At 41.7% G+C, this 12817-nt stretch overlaps 1 protein-coding gene across 3 annotated transcripts in view; it reads right to left on the bottom strand.

Moving 5' to 3' along the window:
- Positions 1-4048: 4048 nt before the first annotated feature.
- Positions 4049-12817, bottom strand: part of LOC146459425 (histone-lysine N-methyltransferase 2C-like) — a 40861-nt gene continuing 32092 nt past the window's right edge. For all 3 annotated transcript variants that reach the window (XM_085089634.1, XM_085089635.1, XM_085089637.1), the window contains exons 27-42: positions 12345-12458; positions 11911-12020; positions 11572-11698; positions 10970-11104; positions 10667-10785; positions 10425-10557; positions 9539-9704; positions 9379-9467; positions 8931-8978; positions 8572-8708; positions 8283-8472; positions 7854-7889; positions 7613-7693; positions 6412-6507; positions 5924-6010; positions 4049-4585 (exon numbers count right to left, since the gene is read on the bottom strand). In XM_085089634.1, coding sequence (XP_084945760.1) covers positions 4493-4585; positions 5924-6010; positions 6412-6507; positions 7613-7693; positions 7854-7889; positions 8283-8472; positions 8572-8708; positions 8931-8978; positions 9379-9467; positions 9539-9704; positions 10425-10557; positions 10667-10785; positions 10970-11104; positions 11572-11698; positions 11911-12020; positions 12345-12458 — 1761 coding nt within the window. In that variant the 3' untranslated portion in view covers positions 4049-4492. The remainder of the gene's footprint in view (positions 4586-5923; positions 6011-6411; positions 6508-7612; positions 7694-7853; positions 7890-8282; positions 8473-8571; positions 8709-8930; positions 8979-9378; positions 9468-9538; positions 9705-10424; positions 10558-10666; positions 10786-10969; positions 11105-11571; positions 11699-11910; positions 12021-12344; positions 12459-12817) is intronic.

The raw sequence follows: 12817 nt of genomic DNA, 5'->3' as shown, positions 1-12817 counted from the left end.
TTTTCAAGCGGTATTACGACCTTTCAATCTCCTTTTTGAAATGCTTGTTCTATTTATATCAAGGCATAAATTCGAACTGAATTCATTTACTTTTGTACGGTGCGAAACACAAATAGAAGTAACCCCCGTGTTATCAGTAGCGGTCTCTTTTTAACGAAATTGTATAAAATATAAATACGGCAGCGACCCCGTGAAACAGCAAGTCACGCAAACCTTATTCGCGCTAAACTGAGACTCAAGTAGTCAAATTTGTCTCGTATAATGGCTTTTCTGGGAGGTATAATGATGCTTCCGAATACTAACGTCTGGCCGCCTTGTTTGTCTGTCTGGAATTCGAGTATGTCTGCAATCGGCCATGTTTTCGTCGCGCCCGATGGGATACCACGAATTTGTCTGGGAGGATCAACTTGCCGCAGCTGGCAGCGGGCGGGGGATACCTTTTTTGCGCAATAAAGACTTCTCAATTTCCTTTGGAGTCATATATCTATTTTTTTTTTTTTTTTTTTTTTTTTTTGCGTGTACGGGTTTTTGTCGAGCGGCTAACCGACAAGTATCTTTCAATATCTCGAAAAGCGTTTTATAAAAAGCGGCGATGTACTTGTTTGACTCGCACCAAGTCGTATACAGTCGTCAGAGAGAACGACAAGCTGTCTTCTCATCTCCAGTATTGTTTTGTTTTCACCACGTACACCGGAAGTGAATGTTTCCGCTTTTCAGATAGCTTTGTCCTTTCAGGAAAACCCAAAGGGGGCCCTCGGCATGCAGTCCATGCATAGCACGCTTTTTGCATTCAACAATGCAAATTCTAATCAACTAAGCGCCTCATTCTTCTCAGTTTCTTGAAATGCTTTCGTTTCAAAGAAACAACAACAACTACAAAACCGCATCCTTTTTGAAAGAAAGTTTTCGCGCGATGTTACAGGGCCTGTTCATTTTCTTTCATTCCGTTTTCGTTTCCGAGGGCAAAAATATCCTTTTGTCAATATTTTAGAGTCAATAGCCGTGGTCACACCACACACTTTTGGCCTAAACTTGACTCGCTGACAGCTTTCCTTAGGAAACCGAATCTTGTGAATGTGACCGAAATTACCCCAGGGAATTTTTTCCTTGACAGCTAACCCAAAGCGAAAGAAAGGGAAAGTTGAAATCCCAAGGTAGGCTAGCCTATCGAATAGGCCCTTGTCGGCAAATGCGTTGATGACAGAGCAGGGATTATAATCACTCTGCAAAACTAATTTTGCAAGCAGCGCGTGTTGTCTAAAGTACAACAGTCGCACAAAAATGATCAAAGAACCACGCGTTCGGGCAGATGGTGTTGTTTCCAAGACAAAAAAGAGAAGATTTAAAAGAATACTACTCGCACTTGAGAAGTAGCAGGAAACTTACAAGAAGAAAACTTCTCTTTGATAGGCTTTACCTTCGAGCATAGTGCTGTCAGCGAGTCTATTTACCTGCCAAAACTTCCATTACGCGGATGTGAAATTTAAATTTGTATAAGAGAAACCCAGATGTTGACTTCACCGGTATGGCCTTTTATTTACACGAGTGACTTTGCCCAAGGTAAATGATTTTTCCCCAGCTGAAATTGTGTAGCGTGACCACGACTAATAAGAGTAAAATGTTGCGCAAACGTTCCTTACCCCCCTCCTTCCGGCTTATGTGCAAAGTAAGTACAGGACCACTCGCTGTCCTAAAGTGAAAGAGCGCGACCTGGATCGGTCCAAGGTGTTAGGCTAGAGGCAGGTACATGTCACGGTTTCAAAGGTAGTTTTCTTTCTACGAGTTTACCAACCGCAAATAAAAGCATTGAATTTCCAGCATGTGATTGTCTTGGATTTCCTGAGGGGTATTGAAAAGAGAAGTGGCACCGCAAAAAAACAAACTAACTCGCTGTCACTTCGGATAAAAAATGAAACACAACAGCAGCCCTGAGAAAAAGTGCAACATGCTGCAGGGAATATTTTTTTAAGATTCAGAAAAAATTGTGTACCCGTAGAAGCATTTTTGTGAAAATTTATTGCATCTAATTTCAAAATATGAACCTGTAAGTTGTTGAGTTTTTGTTAAAATAAAAGCATATTGTTATTGTTTCGCACAAACTCGGAAAATATCAGTCTCCCTGAGCCACAAAAAAAAAAAAAAGAAAAAAAAACCTGATTTCATGCAAAACTCCAAATTCGCCAAATAAAACCGCTCCAAACATTTTACTCTTAGCAATTGGACAAGTGCAACAACAAAAACAATTATATTACTTTTATTAGTATTGACATTTTAAGTAGGCACGGAGAGTGTGCCAAAACTGAAAGAATACAAAGTAGCATCGCCCGCGGTTAAAATCTTCGGTTAAACGAAAAAGAAGAGTAAAGCCAGATGTTCGCAGGTTGAATAGGAAATAGTATTTCGCGTGTTTTCGAGGACAATCACGCAAGAGAAAGCCTGCCGCCGGTACTAGCGAGGTCGATACTCAAGTAGTGGTCGGGGAAATCTTTCAACAAATTTTGCTGCTTAGACATACGCCTTTTTGTCGAAAAGGATGATTTTCATTTTCATTTCGACTTTGTGATAAGAAGTGAATTGTGATATTTGTGTTTCAATCTAGCTGCAGGTGACTACACTAAATCACACAAAGGCGTCCACTGAGGAACATAAAAATTTGATGGAGTTCAACCGTAAACACGTTTTGTTAAAGTTTAAAAAAGAAGCAAAAACCGCGCGAGCATAAAAACTATTTTGCAGCTCGCTGTAGCAAGGGAAACTTAAATCGGTATTCATACGAGATGTTTCTAGCAGATGGTTTCCTGTATCAACACAAGTTCGAACACGGATACATGTAATAAAAATGTATGGCCGATATAAAACACAGTCAAACCTCCCATAGGCGCACACCTTTGACACATCAAGTGTCGATCCGCTTGCTCATTAACACCTCTCTTGAGCGGACAGTTGAGCGGAACAAAATAAAAATGCAGTACTTCCAACGTGGCGTCCATTGTTCGACTGTGTTGATACCCTGCCGTGAGAACACAGCAAAGCCGTTCCCTGACAAATGCAAACGAAGATGTCCTCGATGTTGTTATGTTCACAGTCCAAGAAGTAGAACTGCCTAATTAATTACTTACAACAAAACAACAATTGCCAAGACAACATTTCTGCCACCTTTGTCATTTGTTTTGTCAAAAATAATCGAGATAAATGTGTGGCGACAACTTGTCTTCCACAACATCTCCTTTCGTCAATATGGCGCCCAGATTATGGAACGCCAAATATCGCTCGATCATTTTTGCACTAACACCTGCACACGACCAAGACATGTTTTTCGAGTGCCGCGCTTGTCCCTCCTTTACATAAGCCGCCAAATAACACCAGTTTTTAGCAGTTCTTATCACAAGTCCAATCCTTTGTTGCGCGAAGAGCTGGTTTCGTTTGCTTTTCGCCACCAACAAAATCATCAGCACGAAGCCTCCTAACACCGATATGAATGAACTTAAAATACTCGGACCATTTCAAATTAGGATAACTGAGTTACGAGGGACCGTCCGCGCGCGGCAGGAGAACAACCAGATCAATTTGTCAACTCTGAGTCGTGCGATTCAAAAATACGGATCAAATGCGCGGAGAGTACTACCCCTCCCACTCGCTCATTCACTTATAAGCGTTTATATGTTAAAAGAGGGGGCGGTAATTTACAAACCCACCCGCTAAAAACTTAACTGGTAGATTTTTTTCCTACGAAATTCAGTTAAGTCCAGAATACAGTTCACGGACTTTGGAATTAACATGTTCGTGTTTTGAAAACAACACATTGTTTCTGAAACTAGTTTCCCCGCCAAACCATAACGAGCTCCCTCTTACTGAGCTACCTAGAGGATCTAATAAATGCTCGCTTCTAATTAACGTAAATAGCACGCTTTCCTGACGCCAAGTTCAAGACGTTTATAACAAAGAAGGATTAATTGCTTCCTTCGTTTATAATACTACTGGAGCCACAAGAGAAGATTCATCCAACAGGTTAAGCACAAAGAAATTCTCTAACTGCACTTACTGAAAATTGTAACCACAATATGCATATTTTATTTATTCTCCGTATTCAATAAAACCTCACTTCAGCCAATAAAGCATTATATACACTACATTTGATGAGACACGCATTTGGTGCGTGTAAAATTTTTAAAAACTCTGGACATATTTCGAGACTATCATGACACTTTACAATAAGCAAAGAAGAAACAAAAACCTAGCGAATTCAATATTTCCGAATGAAATGTACTTATTCCTATGTGAAATGTCTGACATGACAAATTGACCTCTACGAACTGGAGAAAAAAAGCGAACTAAAACATGATTAATTATACATCAGATAATATAATATTTCTTGCTGTGTTTATGTGTAAGAAAATTCTGGATTTGTACCGGCCAAAAAGTGTAGAGCATTCGCGTTAAATAAATAACGATTAAATAAATTGCAGTGAAAAACTGTGCGTATTTCCTGGTCTTAATTCATCCATTTTCGGCAGTTAAGTGCGCCGCACAAACATGGAATCTTGTTTTCTTCATCTTCGAAGTCAAACTTGTAGTCGTAAGTGAGCTGCAAGAAAAGAGTTGTAACATGAATGTCAGTCAATGTCACCTCAAAGGTCCTCAAATAATCCTTCTCAGGCCCCAGTTGCTCAAAGGGCGGATAATTTTATCCACTGGATAGTTCGCTATCCAGCAGATAAAATGTGTGCAAGATTTTCTCGATAGTCCTATAACTTGTGAATAGATTAGAAGCATATGTCAATTTAAGAATGGGATTGTGTGGAAAACTTACCAAAAGCATTGGTTGGAGTATATTTGCCCCGCTGGATAGCGAGTTATCCAGTGGATAAAGCTATCCGCTCTTTGAACAACTGGGACCAGGACTACACTAACCCAGATGATCATAATTTACGTACTTCACTTGTGACATGAATCCAGGGTTCAAACCATTTACAGATGACCATGAATGTTTATCGTACAGAAAGAAAGAAAATTTGTGCTGATATCACTCTTTTCAGCGTAGATGTAAACATGGGAAAGGAGGCGTTTGCAATCCTACTGCCGAACACTTCTGAGCGAGTTTTGTGGACGCGCCAGTCTGCAGAGTAGGAGAGAACTCGACGAGATCTCGCGCGTGTAAAGGCATTCGGCTGCACACGCGTGTACTGACGCGTGCAGGTGGCTACACTTCAGTAGCCCGGGAGGTCGGTGTATGTTCGCAATTCCAAAAGAAATATCAATGAAAGTGTCGTCTGAATTCTTAAGTCAGTAGAGGCTGTTTTCATCAAGTTAGTTGACGAGTGCGCAAACCTCCGCGAACAATACTCGCGCGTGAACGTGCTATGCTTTGCAGACTGGTGGAGGCGGCTCCGTGCATTCGCGAGGTGCTTAACACAAGTGCGCTAGCTTCCTGGGAAGAAAAGTGGCCCATAAACAGGCTCACGAAAAGAACACAGCTGAACTCGATTATTTACAAAATACGGGAGAACACCCAAATAAAAAATAATTACACTGGCTTTTGGTGCAGCCTTTGCGCTTTTGGCGGCACCATCCATTGGACCAACAAGGACTGCGCGTAGAACATCACACAAACTGAAATTTGGGTCAACAAAACGGTTAGCCGGCTTTCCGAAAGACCCAGCATGAAGGGCCCATATTTCGTTATCTACACGCAAAAAAAATGTTTGGCATTCTTAATTTCCAAAACTCTCAACTTGGTCGGTTTTTTCGTTTAAGGGATATCGAGCGAGGACTCTAGAGCTATACCACAGTTTCCGAAATAGTTCCAGTTCACTTGCCAACTGGAATTTCTAGTGCTTTGCGGTCGAATGGTCAGACAAATTCACCGACGTGTCCTCTCCAAACGCTTAAAATATTTCAGTTGGGGAAATAAACGTTTGCGTACCTCTTCTCCCTTCTCAACTTTCCTGTTTGAAATAATGATAATTTTCTGCTCCTTCTCGAACGTCACCACTTCAGCAACGCAGTTGGGCTAAAAACGAAAAAGAACGAAAAGCAGATTTGTAAGTTGAACCTTGATATCAAAGAGCGGGATGGGGTAAACCAGTCATCTTTTACACCGTTTTCTGATCGGTTTCTTGACCAGACGGTTTTTAGTTGAGATGGCTTCTATGATCAACAAACGAAGTTGGAGACTCCGCGCCGAAGATTGGTGGAAAATAGAGAGATTAAGCATCACGTATACGGCAAACATGAGATGCACGTTTATATTTTCTTGAAAAAATGAGTGCTCAGATGAAAATAGTGCAAGATAATTCTCGCCTCTGAAGCTAACGCAAAACTACTCAATTTTTCAGAGAAACTGAAAACAGCGAGTGGCAAATGTAGAGTAAACATGGTCAAGTGCTTAATCTCTCTAATGTCAAAACTTACACTGCACGAGTGGTTGATGTATCGCGCTGGTCCACCAGCCATTGTAGCGTCGATCACAGCATCAGAGTCGATTCTGAACATGTACACACCGCGATTCTGCAACAAGAAATAAAACTGTCAACCTAAGAATGCTTCGGGTCTGAGCGTCTACAACAAACGTTCAGGAAACCAAAGGGCCCGGCGGTCCTCCTCTTCCTCCCCTTGGGACAACTTTTGCGTTTAGTGTATTGCACTTGATAAGGTGGCCGAATACAGTTTTTTGGTGTACAGGTGTTAGAAGACGTTATTTGAAAACTATGTACTTCTGGACGCCCAAAATTGGTATGGTGTAAGATTAACTAAGAAGGAATGTATTTTCGTACGTCTTGTTGAGCTAAGTACCGTTTCCATGGCAACGCAGCGAACTATTAAACGTCCAAAAATAGTACGTTTCCTTTATTTTTAGAAAATGTACTCATTAGATTTTTTTTCCATTTTTTGTACATAGAAAAACTCACAAAACACAGACACAGTTGCACTACTTTCATAAAATTTTAACAGAGAAATCTCCTGTAAATATTGATTTTGCATTTCAAGGTTTTGTGAAGATACCCTCTGTTAGATCTATGTTTCTCTTTGTAGGCGAGTTACGCTTTTAGGGAACTATTTTCATGCCAAATGTCACGAAATTCTAATGAGCGGTTCCTTAGAAAACAGTTCATTTCCACGAAAACAGCCAGTCACAATTTTTTGGTCAAATGCGCATGCGTGGCTTTAATTGGGTTTCATGGCAAAGATGAAAAGCATGCAAAAGGTCTTGGTGAATGACTTTTTTGCTCGGAAAGAAAAGAAAAAGAGTCCAGAAACGAGAAACTTAGTTATTCAGGATCAAAACTTAACTTTATTATCCATTTCATGTGAAACTGAGGGATCACTTTATCGACCGCCGTATTTGCCTACCACAACCCTAGCGCGCGCTTAATAGCATCAGTAAAAGAAGCTGTAAAGCGCGCGCACACTGTCTTCGGCCACCTTAAACCGGAGACTACATCATAGTGGACTAGTGTTAAAAGGAATGGAATTTCACTATTGAAATATTAGAGAATTGCGAATATTAGAGATCTAGCCTCCAGCGTTGCCAACCTACACGAATGCAGATTTGGAAAGAATTTGTAGGTGGCACTTGAATCTCTTTAGTACACAAAAGAAATATGAAACTAACCTGTTTCTCATAAATTTGCTCTCTTCTGTTCGCCACTTCGTTTCGAATAATGGAACCAATGTACTCGATCACCATACTCCCCTGCAAACAACGCGAAACAAAGAAAACTCAGAATCACCGGCAACAGACAGACGGAAATTTTTCATCACACGCATCCCCCCCCCCCACTTCCCACTCCCTCCCCCCCCCCCCCCCCACAACGCGAAAAACACACACACAAAGGACAAGCGAGACAACTTACCCCGTCCATATCCTTGTTGGCAAACAGACCCAAGCCCTGAACAAAACAAAACGTATTAGATTGTAAACTTCAAGACGCGGACCTGGTAATCTCTTATTGTTCGCCGCGTGGACACTTCAGTAAAAGAAAACTAACCTTGCGATATTGTTTATTTCGCCGTACACGGTGGTTCTTACATTTCACTATGAGGATGGAATGCTTTATTTTCAGTTTGATAGTTTACATGAAAGCTATTGAGCAGCAAACTCTCTTAAGGCTGAAAAATTGGAACGTTTATTTGCTCTTCACCCACTGGATGTGTAAGGAACCCCACACGCCCGGCTATCAGTCAAATAAGAAAACAAGCTTCTGGAATAAGATGGTGTATAATGTACAGTAGGACTCTCGTGAGCAATACCATCTCTCAATTCACATCTCACCGCCACTCACCTGGATGTTGGACCTTCCCAAGAACACGTTTGTTTTCCACTCTGTCTTAAGCTTGCGGTACTGTGCAGCCTTGGAGTACACAAACTGTTTGAGGTACAGACTTGATGATTCGTCTACGTTTCCCGCGCTAACTGTAGCCGCGGGGGACAAGACTGGCCCAGAACTCGTGGCTGATCGCAAGGCGCGTGCTCTGTAGAGACGAAAAATTTAACACACTCACATGGCGCCCTTTCGACAGTGCTGTGATCATGTGACCATAAGGAGTTGAATAAGATCAATAGAAACGTACCTAGCGCTCCGAAAGTGCATTCTCAGAAGGGGCTCAGACCTGGCGCTGCCCGTGGGGTTAACTGCCAGAGGTAGCTCCATGATAGGCGAGGGTCCGTAGCGCATGTTGTATCCCTGCATCTGGTCCACACCGGGCATCTAACACAGAAAACACACAAAGGCTTGACTATGGACACTCAACCACGATACACAACACCCTGGTCTCACTCCAGGTTATACTATTCACTTTTGTTTTCCATTGCTTTTCTTCTATCGCTGTTTGTTGCCAAAACTCGTGGTATTTTTAAGACAAGGAGCAATCGACAACCAACCGCACCGCACATCAGTGTTGTGCATGAATAAAGAACCACAAATACTTACCGACTCTATGATCCGCAGCACAAATTGTTCTGTCAAACCAAACAAATCCTGGAGAAAGATGCAGAAAAGGTAGCAACGTCAAGAAAATGACCCAACCGAAAGGCTTTTTTTGTTTGTTTGCTTGTTTGTTTGTTTGTTTGTTTTTGTTTGTTTTTTTACTAAAAGCCAAAGGAATTGTTACGAAAATGTTCTAAAACAACAGTTTTTACACAGAAAGAACCAAGGCCCTGTGTTTTACGTTCCTATTGATTCTGTGCGATACATAAAGTTCATGAAGCAGTGAGACTTGCTGTCCCATCTCTCTCATCTAACCTTTCACGTAGTGGTCATAGATGTACAGTATAGGTGACCAAACAGGCGTTTGACAGCCAGTTTCACTCTTCGCGAAACATCCGACGAGAGAAAGGGATTATTGTTTTGTTAAGGTTACTGTTCTTTTCTTGCTTACCTCTCCCGTGATGTATCGTGGGAACAAGTTGATGAGTCCCGCCTCTTTCCTCTTGTTCAAAATCGGAACAAGAATCTGCTGCCAGACATCTATTGGAAAGACATAAAACGTTATGTAATTTTCCACAAAAATAACATGTGAAAAAGCAACTTTTCGTTACCTCTTGGCGTTTTTCCTCTAAACACAAGTTCCTCCTTGTGTTCCACGTCCTCCACTCTGATGGTAAAACTAGGGATACCTTCAGCATCTTCGACCGTACAGTGATATTTACAGCGGCGATGCACAGAGTGCATGCTCCAGTAGAAACGCACTGTCTTGAACCCCACCTGTTCGGCCAAGAGAGAACACAAAGCGGGCTTTAGAAAAAACATATGCTGATCTTACTTTTAAGCATATACATTCAAGCAAAAAAGGCAGACGCCACTCCCTCAAAAAAAAAAAAAACAAGAAAATTTTGGATTGTTTCCAATCGTTGTAGTAAGTGTCATTCGATTGGCATCAAACAGTAATCTTCAAAACCGCTACAGATATAAACTAAACACGCGCAGACGCAGAATGGCTTGACTTCCCCTGAAAATAGCAACCCATGAAAGCGCACAGGTATTGATAAGTATTGCAATGGTTTTGAGCAGTTTTCAATTCAGAGTCGAAAGTAATTCGCGTTTGCCGGCTTTGGTTTTGCTGTTTTGTGGTGCGCTGTGATTGGTTGGCAAAACTCCCGCCAGTTTTTCAACCAATGGGAAGCAAGACTAAAATCAATTGTGACTTGCTCGGAAGCGTTTGCCCGCTCCTTTGGTCGATTGTATGTATTTGCTTCGAGCTGGTTTGTTCACTGTGTTGTGAAGGCCAGAGAAATCACTTTGGTTTTGGTTTGACGACGCTAAATCAAAAACCTCTCTGAGTCAGGATTTATACAGCAGCTGGGTAAAACCACTATGATCTGACATAGTAAATCGAATAATCTGAAGGCTTCACAGACTTATTTCAGAGGAAACTAATAGCGGGCAACGCAACCACGCATGTTGGTTTTATAAGTAACCACTGACCGGATAAACTGCGTCCCTTGTGTGGAATGACTGCAGCTGATGAGGCAGAAGCTGTCCCAAGGATTTAACTACCAGGCTTCCTACACGTAATGTCTGAGGCTTGTCACTGGTCTCCTGATTATGACGTAACATACTGGCGGGAAAAAGGAAGGCAACGAATTAAGCGTGACAAGTATAGAACAATGCATGACGGACTGCCATCTGGAATAAACATATATGCACGTGAAAACCGCGCGTCTTACCTGGCGATCTGCTGGATCTCGTCCCTGTTAACGTAAACCTTCCGATACACAGCATAAGACGACAGCACAAGGTCCTGCAAAGCTGAGACGTCCGGTCTGTGCTCGTGGCACAGCATCGTCTAATAATGAGGAAAAAACAATGCTTACACTTCACAAACAAATCATCGCAGGTTGTGGAGGCTTCCAAGCGTTTCTTTACGTTGTCGCAACTAAGTCTGGTTTGAATTTGCTTTTACCCCGATTTTGTCTTTAGTCGGAATTCCAGTAACAGATGCAACCGTAAAAAAATTGTTACCAGCTTACCTTGTCCTTGAAGAACAAACATCCGTGAGTGATAGCGCACGTGAAGTGGAAATTATTCGGACAGCCGATCTTGGTCACGCCAATCTTCTGGTTACACGACACAGTTGCGCCTCTTTTGAAACACACCACACAGTTCTGCCAAGAGTAAACAATTAAGTCGATACGTTAAAGGAGCATTTCGTCCGAAGCAAAATTAACTATAGTTCCAAAATGACACAAGCCGTAAGCAAGTGCACTTTGAGAATTATCAAAACAACACGAGTGGCCATACAGCACAAAATGTGCGAGCGATTTTTTATTTGTTGTATTCTCAACAAACAACGCTAGAGAACAAGAGTAACAAGGTGGCCGAGTCAGGTCAGAGCGGCCCTTGCACATGCGATCTCTGGATTTAATAGTGTAATAAGTGTAATAAGCAGTCAAATTTTACGTCTTTTTCTTTTCTTACATGACAAAAACGATGTGGTAGTGGAACAGAGGAGCAAGATATCCTTCACGGATAATCGAAGTAACCACGCGCGGGGACCTCGCGCTACTTCAAACTGGCGTCAAAAAGCGAAAATAAGTTAAGCGTACCGAAAGCAGGAAAAAGCTGAGCTTACCGTTACAATTCCTCGCTTCACAGCCACATCCACGTTCATAAGGGCGCCGTTTAACGTTTCGTAAACCTCCAGAGACCAAAGCGCACAGTTGAGGTGAACCCACACGTCCACGTCCAGATTCAACAGCCTGTGGAAAAAAAAAAAACAGTTTTTGAAAGGCTGAAAGTTAATTTGCATTTGCACAGCGTGACCATCATTTTAGCGCAAATGGTGGTATGTTTAAAGCGTTCAGTCAACTAGTTCCGACAGTTTTTATTCCGAAAATGGTGTCCTAATCAATGTTGTCGACAAGCAAGGAGAAATTGTGTGACGTATAAAAGCAATGTTATGTTCACTAACCGAGCTGAAGTGTTGTTATCTCCATCGCCAGTCTCACCACACAGCGTACATAACCTCTTGTCATCCGCCAGATCTGAACTTGGCTTCAGAGCGCCATGTTTCGCCAGAAGCTGGAAATAAATAAAACGCACAGAGAAGATGTAATTACGAACGTCGTGTGAAACGTCCATGGACAACCAAAGGAAGGCCTAGCAACCACCAGAAACACCAAAAGTTTTATATAACTATTTCTTCTTTGAACGGTTTTAGTGGACGTTACATCCACTATATTCCATAAATTCCTGACGGTGTGGATTGCGAATGGATCCAAAATACCTTAATTAAAAAGAAACTGTGTTGGCAGTTATTACAAGTGCAAAAGTGCTCGTTTAGCATTCCGTTGATTCTTATTCCGAGGTCAGTGAATCGACCGCTAGAATCGCTGTTTCACGTACCTGGGCTATTTCTTCAGGTGAAAGTTCCAGCCGCTGTTTGTTGTCACCTTTAGCTGCTTCACTCTGTTGCCATCTTTTCCATCGTAACCGACGCTGGCGCTTGCAGTTCTTTGCCTATACACAGATTAAGTTGAAACTATTATGAAGGGATCTAGCAAATCAAGCTGGCCATGAAGATGAAAATATGACCCGTCCTAACTGCCAAGACATTCTTGGAACACCGTTTCTCTAACCGAACTTTTCCTCTAATTAAATTCCATAATACCGTGAAGATCAGAAAGCAACTATCTAAGACTAAGGGGAAATAACCTCAATCACCAGAAGGAGTACCAACTGGAAAGAAAACAACCAGCTGGGCAAACACTCGTGTGTTTGTCTTCATTGAGAAAAACAACAACAACAAAACAGATCCATTATTTTTTTTAAAGTAAAATTGTACTATTATTGCACTAACTAGTTGAATCGTGACATAA

This window comes from Pavona decussata, unplaced genomic scaffold, assembly GCF_977016875.1.
Source record: "Pavona decussata unplaced genomic scaffold, jaPavDecu1.1 SCAFFOLD_219, whole genome shotgun sequence".
Taxonomy (NCBI): Eukaryota; Metazoa; Cnidaria; class Anthozoa; order Scleractinia; family Agariciidae; genus Pavona; species Pavona decussata.
This window is presented reverse-complemented; position numbering and strand designations above follow the sequence as displayed.